The sequence below is a fragment of the Falco punctatus genome (genome assembly GCF_963210335.1).
Source record: "Falco punctatus genome assembly, chromosome: Z".
In the NCBI taxonomy this organism is placed as follows: Eukaryota; Metazoa; Chordata; class Aves; order Falconiformes; family Falconidae; genus Falco; species Falco punctatus.
The window spans coordinates 51397818-51412505 of record NC_137586.1 but is presented as its reverse complement, the minus strand read 5'-3'; the positions used below and the strand labels follow the sequence as shown (position 1 = coordinate 51412505).

The 14688-nt window shown below is 40.6% G+C and overlaps 1 protein-coding gene across 1 annotated transcript in view; it reads right to left on the bottom strand.

Annotated features, from left to right (window-relative positions):
* Nucleotides 1-4321: 4321 nt before the first annotated feature.
* MARCHF3 (membrane associated ring-CH-type finger 3) overlaps nt 4322-14688 on the bottom strand; it is a 43849-nt gene continuing 33482 nt past the window's right edge. Inside the window, 2 exon segments of the mRNA XM_080372407.1 lie at nt 4322-4486; nt 7921-8130. Coding sequence (XP_080228533.1) covers nt 4328-4486; nt 7921-8130 — 369 coding nt within the window. The 3' untranslated portion in view covers nt 4322-4327.

Sequence of the window (14688 nt, the reverse complement as noted above, 5' to 3'; positions counted from 1 at the left end):
ATATGATATATTTGATTGTTCATATTCTGAGTTTTATCCATTACCTTACTGTGTTCACCAGTTCTTCTAAAAAAAACCCAAAAAAACAAAAAGGGAAGGGTAACAATTGTAAGTTTCTCTAATGCAACATTTGAGTTTGCTACTTTGCCATGTTTCTGTTAGTAGGCATCTTAAAGTCAGTTAGAAAAGGTAATACAGAACAGTAATTAAGTGTGCATATCAAAATGGACAAAAAATGGAGAGAGCTGGCTGTGTTGGAAATCATATCTTTTGGCAGCCATAGTTTTTGGCCTATAACTGAATCTTAATTTCATGGCATTTAATACAAAATCAGTTTTTTATTGCAGCTATGCCAAAGTACTGAAGCACCTCCAGCTGCTCTTGCAGTTCCTGGGATTGTGTAGTTCAGCTTAAGTTGTGGTAGCTTTACTTGCAAAAATATTATAGAGAGATTAGATTTCTTTAGATAAAAACTCTCAAGGTACTGGTATATGCTCCCTGCAGTATTCACCACCTGTTTAAACTCAGTGATGCTTTCTGATTCGAGATTCAAATACAGTGATTATTTAAATTGTGTTTTTCTGAACCCGTCTTCCATTACCCCTCATAGGAAAGGACAACCAGCATTTATTTACTCACAGGGAATAACAGGTTGTACAGCTTTGCATGCTGACTCTTGATTAGACTGTGCCAGGCTGATTATTTCATATATTAAAAATGCACAATATATTGAGTTCCTAAACCTTTTACTGCGCGATTTTTTTTTTCTGAGATAACTCTTTGTATTTGTAACAGAAAGACCCAAGGACATTTAACAAAAGCTGTATGATCATGTAAACTTCCAGTCAGCCAGGTTCCTCAAATCATGGTAATCCTTGCCAGCTTAATAGAGCCTTCTCAGAAGCACAACATATTTTTGTGCTTTCTCTGTGTGAATTTTTAATCTGTGAGCCTGATGGCATTTATTTCCTTTGCTGCCAAAAAAGAATTTTAATAAAAGAAATACCTGTAACTTTCTTGCAGGATGTGAATTGTTGACTCTAAGCAATGTGCTGTTTGAAAAACGATGTCTGTGTCCCCCAGATTTATGTGTTAGTCTCTGTTTTATTGAAACCTTGCTGGAATAGGAATATTCCACTGTGGTTTTGGGTATCAATTTTCTTAGATTATACCACTGCAGACTACCCAGTTGCTGTTGACCTCTTCATGTTGAGGTGCTGTTGGGGAAGGCATTTTCAACACTCTGCATGCTTACATGCTAGAAACTTTGTTTTTTCCTACAGAGCAATCAAGGCTCTAAAATATTTTTAATAGAAAAGAACAGCTTTGTTAAAAAAACTTAAACCAAACAATAAAACCAAATGAAAACAAAAAAAGCCACACAGAAAAAAGAATGTGGCCCAGCTGATCATGTGAGCACTTAGAGGGTGAAGGATGCAGTGAAATTCCTTATTGGTACTCTTCCTTTATTTAAATTTCTTATTCTGGAGATGGTTTCATGTTAAACATGTTGGTTGTGGTGTTAAGATAGTGTAACCAGCTTAAATTTGCTTACATGATTTTTTGACAAATAGAAGGCTGTATTGATATGGTTTGATGTATTGATGTGATTGTCTTGCTTATTTACAATTTTTAGGAACAAAACAAGTCTTCAGCGGTCTAGTCTAAGTGTGTATGGAAAACAATTGTAATTTTGTCTATGTGGAGATTTTTTCTGTCCATTTTGCATTAATCTAATGCTTGAAAAAGCATTGAATAATATATGACTGTTAAAGATATTAAAAAGTAAATCTTTTGGAGTTTGTTTCTTCCTGGAACTGAGCAAAAAGTTAAATGAGCATTGAATACTTGGAACTGGTAGATTTTGAAGCTGGTGAAATGTCCATGTAAATGCAACAGTGGCAAATGGCTTGTAAGAATTTCTTATAAGTAATGGGTAACATAACTTCACATTTGGAAAATGAATTCTTTAGAGCTGTATTCAAATTCTGTTGTATAACTGTTTCTGCATTGTCTTTTCTCATATGTTAATTCTTACTGGACTGGCTTTTACTACTTCATACAGGTACTAGGCTGAACAGTTTAAGCACAGCACAATAACATGCCTTCTTCAGATTAAATAAACTGTCTTGAAATTAAAAAAAAGAAATTTCTAATAACACAGGTGGGCTGGACCAAGTTACTATGCTGATCTGTGTGCGTATACCTTGCAGTTTGATTTGATAGTTGTTTTCCTAGTTGCTTCTTACTTCTGTATCCTATTTTTTTGTTTCATGAAACAAAACCAAGACTAGTACTTAAGAATTACACTTCCTTTGTAGGCCAGCTTTCTGGGGCACCTCCCAAAGAAGTAAAAGTAGTAACAGAATTCTGAAGGAAGCTTACCTAAAGCAAGCATGTAGGCATTAAGACGCTGACAGTGTCCTGACCCAGCTAAACTGTTTTTATTTCTGCACCCCTGGCTAGCAAGTTTCCTTACAACCTAGAACTCTTCTGCTTACGTGCATGTGCAGTCTTCCATCCAGACAGTTAGTTGCCTTTGGGAAGAGTTTTTTTTTTTTTAAAAAAAAAAGGTACTACAGGTTTTAGGCCATCACAGAGTTTGTGATACCCATATCTTCAGATTCTTGTATAGTTTTCTCTTGGAGAAGCATGTATTCACTGCTGACCTCTGACCTTATTGCTGAGAGTAATGAGTACAGATCTGCAGGTTCATGATTTTCTTACCTATCTTGGCTTGCTGTGAAACTAGTCTTATGTCTGAATGAGGCTGTTATTGCTTTATATAGGTAGTTGATTCGTATATCCCCATGAAATTGACAAAGTACTGTTAAATAACATGACTACAGCTAGACTGGTCCAAAGAAGAAGAGTAAATTCTTCCAATAAAGAAGCTAACAGCTTTGGTCTTGTGTACTAAGCTTTATCTCCCACAAAGCACACACAACATCAAATAGGCTCTTGTCTGATGGTAGACACCCATAACATCTTGAACTATGGAGTTATAAATTAATAGCTTTCTTACTGTATGTTCCTTTTTCTTTGCAGTTCCTGCCAAGTTTGGAAAACAAGCCAGATGGTGGCATTGCAATCGATGCATACTCCTAAAAAAAAAAAAAATCTATTCAAAGGTTCTCATGTATCAATTTCTAATTCTAGCAGCATTTGTTAATTAAATTTTGTTTAGTTGTGTAAAATAAGTCTCCCTACATAAATGTGTCTCCTCTGAGGGTAAAGAATTCTGAATGAATGGGGCATAAACCCAAGGGGAACTAGATAATGCCTCCCAGGAATAAAGTCTTGTCTTTAAACACCAAATGCAGTTTGGTCACCATAGTTGGCTGTATATTACATTTTTTAAAAAGTGCCTTAGTTTTAGTGCTACAATGAGAAACCAGGGTTTACATACACTCTGCTAAATCTATCTGTCAAACTGAAAATTCTGCAGCTTTAAAATAATGCTAATTTTTATGGAAGAGAAGTTCCTGCTTCCTGAAACATGTCTAATGATCTCATTCATGATGTATGCACAGTTCTCTTAGAAAAATAAGTTAGGGAAAAATACAATTAGGGTTAAATTCAGCTTGGTGTAAATGTAAACCAGCAGAATATGCACTTCATTGCCAAATATGGTGCCTAATTTGTTGCTTCCAAGTGGAAAAAATACAGTATTTTTTTTCTTTAGAATACTTTTGAGTAGGAAGACCATTCCAATTTTTGTAATTTCTTTTGCACACGCTAGATTTATTACTGAAATATTTTCCTGTTAGAACTTCCCTGCCAAATAGGAAACAGAAGATAATCTTCTAATCACTTCATAGCATTTAAATAATATGCTGATTTGTAGAACTTATTACACACATTTTAATACTCCAAAAATATTGGTATAAAGGTCCTTCAAATAAAATAAACTGGGAAAATGCCATTGCTGTGTTTAGGAAAGTACACCAATTACTGTACAGCTATCTAAAGAAATAATACCATAGGAACAGGAAATGATGAAAGCAAAGTACTTTTAAAACCTATTTCACACTGTTAGTTATCATAGTTTAATATTTTAAACAATAAAAAAGTTTGCATCGCTTGATGAAGCAAGTATTAGCATGAGTTTGCAGAATTCCATACAGTATCTGCTAAATAAATAAATTTGGCAGCTTAGTAAATATCCTATGATTGCAGCATCCATGGTTTGAATTCAAGCAGTGACTTACTCTGCAAAGAGTCTGTAAATCAGAATAGCATGCTCCTAGGTTGTGGACAGTACCCGACCCCAATGAGTTCGAGGAAAATACTTCTAGTGCATGGCCCCTGTGTAGAACAGCCCAAATCAAACGATTGTTTCCTTTGAGTTCCTTTTGAGGGGCTGGAAGCCCAGCAGGGACTGCTGGTTGGAGAGGTTGCTGGCCGACTTTGGGATTAGGAGTATCACCTGCTGATTGGTCTGACGCCATTCGTTGTATAATCTACAGTGATACCTAAACGATACCTGGGGAAAGAAGAGAGATGCACTGTGTTTAGACTCACTCCAAGAATCAACTGGGGTTTGGTGGAAAGGGCATTCAAGTGGAACAAAAAAGCTGATGAGCAGCCTAATTGGGCAAGATAAAAATGAGCAAAAAGTAGTATGCAAAGTTGAGACCTACCATGTAGATGGCTTGTTCCCCAAGCTGCCACAGTAGAGAAGAAAAGCAGCCTGTGCCCTACTTTCTGCTATTGCCTACCTCTCATTCCCTTTTGTATAACATGAAAAATCTGACATTGTGCCTCTGTCTTTCCCAAGAGCTTGAAGTATTGCTAGCCACCTAAAATGAGAATGAGTTTGGAGTACTGCTGTGCTGCAACCTGTTAAACTGACACATTAGGTAACTGGCTGAGTAGTGAAGTTTTACAGGTAGCTAAGCTGCGTGCAAACGCTGAAAGGGTTGTATGTTCTACCATGTAATGCCTTATTGTTAAATGCATCAAAATCAAGATCGCAAAGATGCAACAAGGTGAGTGTGAGCCATCTGCCAAAGTGTGTACCTCAGTTTAGATTGTCTTTGAATTTTTTTATTGTTACCAGCTAACCAATTTCAACCTTAATGCAGTTCTGCTAACAGTGGAAGAGAAATTACTGATTGCTATGTGTGTGTGAGATAGCTTGGCCCTGTATTTATTTTAAATAGCTTACTGCTTATTTTAGTGACTGCCAAGTGTAGTGAGAGTTATGTCTCTGTAAGATGATATGCTTGTGTACATTTTTTCTTTGATTTGGGTTGCTTTTTTGCAAGTGCAGTATCTATCTTTCTAACTATTTCAGAGTTCTGAAATAATTTGGGCTAGACTGTGTTTTAAACCAGCAGTTATGTTATACTGGAAGTTATAGGGCCAAATCCTTTTGTACCCCAACCTGCTACTTGATCTTACAGGAGTTAAGATTACCCATGTGCAAGAGAAAGTAGAGTGTGGCCCTGAATTCTTAGTTTAGATAGCAATCTCTGTTTTGTGTCTGAAGCTTTCTTCTTGGGAATAACAGGATTTGTGTGTGTGTGTATCAGTTACAGTGATTAAATGCAGAGAAAAAGCAACAGCATTTTATGGAGAACTTGGCTGTTTTAGAGGAAGGGATAAGATAGCTTCTTGGATGCTAAGAAGAGCATCTCTCCTGTTCTGTGATCACTAGGATAATTGTGGTGTGCAAATAATCTATATACCAACTTTTTCATCCAGAGAAAATAAGCTGATTTATTAGAAGTAAAATTCAATTACAATTTTCTTTATTATCCCAGGACCTAAAGGAGCATTATATCACTTGTTATGTGTAACTTACCCCACAGCACTCAGTATATTCCCTGCACAGCCATAGCTAAGCAAGGAGTACAGGATTCTCCCATTTTCAAAAATGAAAGGGCAGGTGCTGCTGAAGCACTTGATGGAGTTAGTACTTCTGCGTGTGAGACCGCTCCTCCCTGCTTTGGAAGTAGGAGCCTCCCACAAGGCAAATACAGGCTGGGGCTTTCCTGCATGACTGATGGGTCTCAGCCTGCTCATTAGACAGAGGGCATGTCTTCCACATGTAGGGTACTCAGCGCCACTGGTAAAGCGGTTGCTTTAAACCTCTACCTTGACTTTGTCTGTCTGCCCTCTGAGGAAGCATGTGAAAAGTCCCTCAAGCCTGTGGAATTTATCTGCAGATACACTGGAACATCTTCAAAACTCTTCCATCCGGTACTAATGCTGTGAGGGCAATGTGGGCACCTTCTGTACTGTGAAGAAAGACTGAGAATCTCCCCCACCATGTCCCTCTGCTCTGCCCACTGAATTAAATCCAACTACTTAGCCAAACTATTCTTTCCAACTTCCAACCATTTTGGTGCTTCTGAATCACGTATATTAGGTGAACTGGACAGCATTTGAGTTTCTAAGACAGTCATACACAAAAAAATGGAACAACCTTTGCTTGAACACCTGACAGACATGCCTACACATGGTATTGCAGGAAATACAAGTGCCACCTCACTGCTGGAGCAAGCAGCCACCCTGTCAAAGGGGAGTGCTGCTGCTTCGTGGAAAATGCAAGCAGAAGCAACAAAAAGAGAAACTGCAGAAGGCTGAGGCAAAACTCTGAGCTTTCCCTGATGCTCTGTGCTGCTAAAATTAGCCTGCAGTCCTTTATGGATGGGACAGGGTTTCACTGTTATAAAGGACAGAAACGAGATGTTACTTTTCATAGTTTTCTTGGAGCTAGGTAACAATGTTGACTTTTTCAAGCTTACTCTAGGGTGAGCATGGGTGTTTCTTGCTGTGGGCTAGCTCTACCAATGCAGTTTTGAAGTGCCATCTCAACAGCTTACATTGACCAAAAATTGCTGAGGAGGGGTCAGCCATACAGTGTGTGGCCATACCCACTGAGGGGGAGAGCTGAGTGCTGGTCCTGTGTGATTAGTGGCCATGCCAGCACCACAGGTAGGGTGGTTTTGCCCCCACTCAGGGCAGCACACCCTCAGATGAGCTTCTCCCCTCACAGCAGCACAGCCTTGCACCACCACACAAGCATTACCCTGTCAGTGTGAATGCTCCGTGTCTGCATCTGCTCTTCTGTTCTCCTCTGGCCACCACAGTGAGAGATGTGAAATGTCAAACTCAACAGTAACCTGGGGTTTTCAGTGAACTCCTAGACCATAACTTGATAAACACTTGTTTTCACAGTGATCCTCTGCGTTCCCTTCGTTTCTGCTGAGCCAAATGTTGGTGTGTTGGGGCCAGGAACTGATCTCAGTTTAACAACTTGGCACAAAACAAGTGGCTTTTAGGATGGATTGGCACACGAGTGACAGCACACACGGATGCAGGGCAGGAATAAGGCAGCGATAACCTGCACTGTAAAGGCAGCTTCACTTCCACAGAACTGGGTGTAAGGGGTGTTCTGCTGTGAACTTCTCACAGCACCATGAGCACGAGGAATGGGGAAAGCATGAGATAAACCCACATCCAAGGCTTTTGAATTGTAAAATTGGCTAGGTGTTGCATTAGAGTAAAACCTGAATCCTCTGTGGCAGCCAGGTTGTTCACCTAAAGCTTTTTTGTGCACTGTGCCTGCACCTTTCATGCATGATCTTTGATGAAATGCCTTCCTGTACCATCTGCCTTGAACTCCTCCTTGTTACTTCCTTGTCTCTGTCTTGCTATACCCTCTGGTGTCTGGGATTTGGGAATCACTGATCCCAAAGGCAAACTGTCTTTCTCATTTTCCAGAGAACCTGAATGGTGTGGAACCAAGAGGTTTCTTGCAGATGTAACCTGAATTTATCAGTACAGAAGGTAAATATAAGCAATGCTTTCATACAATGGTCCACCTGCTCTACAGCACTCTGTGTTAATTAATACACCGATTTGTTTTTTCCCTTATTCCCATGAGCTGAACAGAAAACCAGTACTTACTAGGGTCCAAAAGAGGTAAACAGTGAAGAGTGCGACAGTGAGGGCAATGAGGCCAACAGCTTCTAGCCTACTACTAAAGTGCAGATGGTCCACTGCTCCTCGTAGACACAACCAGCCAGAGATGGTTGCCAGTGGAGTGATAAACAAGAAGCACACCATGTCTCCAAACAGCGTACGTTTCTCATGTTGGGGGCCTGGGTTCCTCAGCCACTGCAGGCAAAATGCAGACAAAGTCAGTGTCAGCACAGGGAGGACTTTGTACCCAAAATGAGCTGCTCACCTGCAAAACATGGACCTGCTGCTTTGAGGAGGGAACATGGACCTCACACAGGACATGACTTCATCTGTTCCTAGAGGCCTCCCAGTGCAACTTCTCCCCCTCCGTGCCTGCTGATGTGCACCTCTAGTCATGTGTAAGTTTATTCAGCTGCAGAAAAAGCTGCCTTTGAGAAGGGGAAGAGTTTTGCATAGCGTAGCCCCTGGCATTTGGCCACTGAACTGTTTGAGAAACTCTTCTTAATGTGGAAAGAATCATGCTCTCTCCTGGCAACTCAAGAATGCAGAAAATGTTTGTTAATATTTCATATGTTATTTTAAGATTTTTTTTTAACATTCTGCTTGTAATATTGGCAAAGCCATTTTCAACTTGCTTACAGATATTCACATGCAGATAGAGTTGAATGCACAGAAGGTTACTTTTATTAAAAGGGTAGTAATCTTGCAGAACAGAGTGCTTGAAAGTCATCTGCTAAAGTGAAGGTTGATTGAACAGCTATCAAGCCCACATGCGCACATTTCTATAAACAGGATTTTAGACAGCAGAGATGAAAGAATTTCAGCCTACAACAGTACACTGAGACCTTTTAATAAAAAAATCTCCTCACTCAAGTTGATATTTGAACAGCAAGACTAACAAGATGTGCAATTTTTGCCAATGTAAGCTGTAGGATTTGGTCAAAACCACTCTGCAACATCTTTTTGGTTTTGGTGGTTTGTTGTTTTTTTGTTGTTGTTGTTGTTGGTTGGTTGGTTGGTTGGTTGGTTGGTTGGGGCTTTTGGGGGGTGTTATTCTTTGAGCATATAACCATATGCATGGTACTACCAAGAATAGCAAACATTTCTTACTGTGGCACCTGGGAACCCCAGCCAGGCCGGCAGCTGTACATACTACCCTAGCCACCAAGGGCAAACACACCACACAGAGAACAGGACTGTGCCTGCCCCAGGCACTCCACAATCTAAGCAGAGGAGTCAAAGCTGGGAACAGGCAATAGAGGTGGAGTGAGCTGTCATAACCCCAGCTGCCTGCACGGGCAGAGCTGGGCGTAGGGTAGGCTATCAATTCCCAGTCAGCACGTCCCTCCCAGGCCCCCAGCTCTGAGTGTGGAGACCGCGTTGAAGGCAAGGAAAGTCATACTCCTCTAGAGAGCTATTGCATTATCTATCATCAGCGTAACAAGAAGCTAAAGCCACTGCAGCTCTTTGCCAATGAACAGGGATAAGGCTCATGCGTCCTTAAGCTTTTTGGCCTCTTGCTCCTCCCAGCATATTACACATGGCAGTAGAAGTCTTGTCTCTTTAGCTCCAGAAACTAAAGCTGGGGAGGCAACTTCACCCCTTAACCAGTTAATACCCTTTATCCCCAGCCACCTCTGGTTTTTTTCTTCTTCCCTATTACAGTGCTACAGCCATAACCAAGAACAGCAGGACTCAAGAGTTTTGACAAAAGAAGGTAAGACTGAGAGTGTTGTGCAATCTAATGAATATTTCTCATCTAGGTGTCCTACCCCTCTGTTATTTTCAGACCCTGCTTCATCTTTTCCTGCTTTGGCCATACCATGAAAACAAATACAGCATTGCTCTCTCCATCTTTATATGGGGTAAAACAACAGTCAAGAAATTGAGTGCATCCAGGAACTGATCTGTCACTAGAAAGACACAAACCAGTAGACAAGTTTGCCTTAGCCTCACCACATCTCAGAAGGAAATAATTAACTACTTCACAGGACTTTTGTGAGATTTAATTGCAAACCAGTAACTCAGCAGCCTAAGATCCATTTTCATGTACAACTCAGGAATTAGGAAAACAGAAAAATATGTTCATAAACATTATTTGCAGGATGTAGGCTATTAAAGAAGGAGACTTACATTTACATTTGAACAAGTTTTTCTTTTATTGTGTCTTTATAGACAACACTATAGAGTTGTGTGAAAGACTCACACCATTTTCCTTGGAGCTTTCATTCCACTTACTTAAGAGCACCACCAAGGGTGTGTGCATAACAGTTCCAGGTTATATTTGGTTGCTTCTAGACATGACTGGTTGCAACCTTCACCTTGTTCAATTTCCACAAATCCCTGTAATGTGAAATTGCCAAGAAAATTAGATGAACTGAAAGCACCTGGTCACGCAGATTCTGCTTTTAAAGATGACTGTGAAAAGTTTTTGTGAAAATTATTTGTTTAAAAAGTGACCTGCAAGAGAACTGCTGAGCACCTGCACTTCTCCTTGATCTCAATGGGAATTGCAGCATGTTCACCACTTTACCAGGGCAGACCTTAAATGCCAGTATCTCCTCATCTCAGTGCTATGTGGTGACCACCCCCCCTGTAACTGGGTAGTGAAGAATGCACTGTAACATTTCAGAGTTCCAATAGTGAAGGCTGCATCCTGAAATTGCAGTCTGTTGTGATCCTTTTGGCACCCATGCAGCTCAGCTAGTGCAAGAAGTACTGTTTAGTGATCTGAATGAGAAGGAAGAACAGCAAGAACATGTGAGGAAGCACACACTTAAGGCATGTGTTGTCTCTGCCCTACGACTTTCATGACACCCAGTACAAAGCACTTGAATTGAGATAGCACTTTATGGTGTGCCACCAAACACAACAGCAGACAACAATGGTGTGAGACAACTTCACAGACTGATGGTTCCTTGCACTCCTTGTGTCATCTGACCCATTTGAATAAAGACTCAAACCCAAGCAATTCAAATAGTAGATGAGGCTAAGACAGACAAGAGTAGTATTAAATAATAAATTAAACCCCCACCATTCTACAGTCTAACCTTAAAAGGTAAAGAAATTTCATTAGCTAGTTCTGAAGTAGAAGTCAAAAGCAACAAATAAGTAATTTCAATGGCTGTACGGATGTTAGCCACAGCCCATATCTTCCTCCTGAAGTAGTGCACATGTGTTTCTAAATGTACTTCTGTTTAGATTCTAGGTCTCTGTCTTTTGTTTTGGAAATGCGCACTGTCAAGTTACTCTATAGCTAAAATGCCAAGTCAGAAAATCCTTTTGTGAAACTGAAACCCACACAATGATCCCAACAAAGAGCTGAGCTGATTAATTAGCATAGCATGGCAGTACAGTAGGGACCGGGAAAGAATGAGATGTCAGGCCAGATGCAACTATCAGATCTGCACTACAATACACTGAAATTTGTCTCATTAAAATATGTCAATGTGCTGAATTATTTCTGCAATAAATTGAGACTGTCAGTGTAATAATTTCCATTTCTGGGGGAGGGGAGGTAAGAAGAGGTCATAAAAATGGTCATAGGGTCGTTTGAAGCAAGACGTTGGCCTGCCTGGTAAAGCACCATTTTTTCAAGTGAACAGTGATTCATGTTCCTGATACACAGGTGGGGAGCCACAGTAATAAGACATGAACTGACTTTAGCAATGAGAGCAAGCATGAATTCAAGAACAGGTAAGCACAGTGCCCGGTGCACAACCCAATAGTAGCTTATGACTGACACAAAGACACCGTGCCTGGAGACTAATACACACCTGATAAGAACAGTCCCTCAAAGAAGCATGGGATCCCACCTCATCCCTCACAGTGACACATAGCAAATGGGTTCTGCTCAGAAGCAAAACACACCCCAGACCCTGAGCTCATGGCTGTGCCTACAGGACACCTCTCTGCTCCCTCATGCCATCCCTTCAGCGGTGGCTGCTGCTGCTGCTGCTGCGTTTGTGTGGACCACACACTGTCCCACCACAGGTGCTCTCCACTCAGCCAAGCTCAGCTAGGAGCCGGTGTTGCTGAAATGACCCAGACCATCCATCCACCAAGGAATGGGCACTCTCAAAAGGGCAGATGCAGCAATTGGTCTGCAATCTTCAGCCCCACAGCTGAAGATCCAAGAAACATCTGCCTAAGTCTGCAGGCAGTGGCAAAGCTCTGCTGAGACACGAAGGTGAGCTCCAGTGCTCAGAAGGATTGCTTTGACTGGAAAACAGAAAGGGCATCAAGAAAACAGAAAGCCCACACCACAAGATGGGACTTTAAAAGTTTGACTTATTTATTCCAGAAAAGTCATGCTCCAAATGCATCCTGGGGATGGCCACAAGAAGGGAGAGCTGAAAGGGGACATCAGTGAAGTGCTACTTAAGCTAATGGACAATGTTGACATAAGAACAAACAAGTAATAGCTGGCCATAAATAAATGTAGGTAAGAACCAGAAAAAAAATCCCAGCCTGCAGCGGATCCAGCTCTGGAACAGCTTCCCAGGGTGTGGTGTAGGCTAAAACTCCCAAAGCTGAAACAGTTTTATGAAGGAACTTACTTATGTTTTGAAAGGGATTTTTGATGTACTGCATTTGATGTGAGAAAACACTGGCAACGTACCTGATGTTCCTTCACCTCATACACTGACGTGTAATGCACATCTAAGGATTTGTTGCAGTTAGTTCACAAAGCAGAGTTGAATTGTATTATCTGAAATTATAAGAAAAATTAGAGCTCTTGACCTTCACCAGAGGGCCTCTACTCCTCTTTCAGCTGAATGCAAATTCTAGTGCTCAGCAGCGTAATGTGGATTTGCAACAGTCCCTGGGAGGTTTGTGGTCTGTGAGCCCACTACTGGCTTCCAAAAATTTATCTGATATTTACAATTGCATGTGAAACCACATCTATGAAACTGTCCCAAATATGTTTTCAGTGTGGAGGTACAGAGGTGTTTATTTCACATCAACAAATAATCTGAAACCTCAGACTCCTGAGATGAGCGGATGGGCTCAGCTTCCTTCTAACCAGTTTACTTCTTCCTGCCTAAGCAAATGTAACTGGAGAACTGCTCGTCTGAAGGGGGACGCAACTGAGGCATTCGTGCAATGTGACAGCAAAGTGAAGCCTCACATTTGGAGAAGGACATCATCAGAACAAGCAGAAACTGAGGACCAGAACACCTTGGAGAGGCTCACTCTGGGAATTTATCTAACCTAACCAAAATGAGCTGCCAGCAGAAAGCTGCTGTAAAACGCCTCCACAAGTTTGAGCTGCTTCAGTGTTGCCAAAGGCCAAACCCTGAAATCGTTCACCTCTGTAAGTCTAACTTCAATTAGATGACTCACAAATGCTAAGTAAAGTATGTGCACAGTGTTTTCCACATCAGATCCTAAGGCTACAGCCTGTTTCTACTGGGAAGACATTTCTAGTTCACTACATTTTCCTTTGAAAATTGATTTTACGTAAATGTTGCTGGAATTATACCAGCAGCAAAGAAGATTCCACAGAGTATGAAGAAAATCCTTCACACTGCTTTTTAATTAAAAGTATTGAAATAGTTACCACATATGAAGCTGGGAGGGAGAAGACAGGAAGGTCTTCCCCAAATGTGTTTCCCTTTGAACTAAAAATAGCTTATTATACATCAAACATATCAGTTAATTCTTTTCATGCTGATAGCTCTACAGTGAATCTTGATGAAAGCACTCTGTACCCAAGCGGAACTGCCCGCAATTATTGTTGTTTCTGGTTTCATGCCAGCAGTGACCAACAGGAGCATTTTGCCTTGGGCTTTAAGCAAAGAAAGAGTGATATTGCCTGGGTTTTTAGGGTGTTTCTCTTGAATGAAGAACATTTTTAAAGACCAGGAGCACCATTTAAAAAAATGCAATGACACCCTCAAAAAATTACATCTGAACAGCTTTGTTCAAATCCTTTTTCACTTGAAAAAAAGTTTTAACCTTTGTCAGTGAAACGTTTCAAAACTAAGACAAACTACATGCAACTCAAAATAAAGTCGCCCAGACCAGAATTATACGTATTTTTTTTTCAGTGCAATGAAACATTTGGAGTGATAAACTTTTCTAGGTTAATGTTTTTTAATGAAAACAAACATTTGACAGTTACTTTTCAGTTGAAAAAATATTTCAGGGTTTGGGTTTCCTGCTTAGATCAAACATTTAGTTACTGGCACAGTGTTACTGTCTTCAGTAAGTGATTTTAGAAAGGCCATGGTGACAGCTCGCAGACATGCTCCTTTGGTCCTAGAGGCAGAGGCCTGTCTGACTGTCAGCTAGGAGCTGAACGACCTGACCTCTGTAACATTATTATGCTAATGTTATGTCCTCTTTGTAACTGAGTCTGCTCTTATTTAAGTTTTACCCTTATTTTAACTCCTGTTTCAGGGAATATTTTAATTGTGCATGTCTGAATGAGACAAAGCTACTTTTTGAAATAGCAAATTAATTTCATTTGCATGGTTTTGTAAGTGGGAAGAATACATTATCCATTCTCAGGGTGGTGTATGATACACCTTTGAATGTTGTCTGGGTTTTTTTTTTCTAAAAAGATTGAACCACAGTGCAGATAGGAACCAACCCTAGGTGGTAGCTAAGTGTAGGGAGAGCACTGCAAGCTGTTGCTGTCACACCATAACTGAATTTGCAATCTGGACCTTGTGTAGTTTGCCAACTGAAAACCAGGACTCTGATATAGAATGTTCCACCACATAGCAATTATACAGTGGCTGGTAG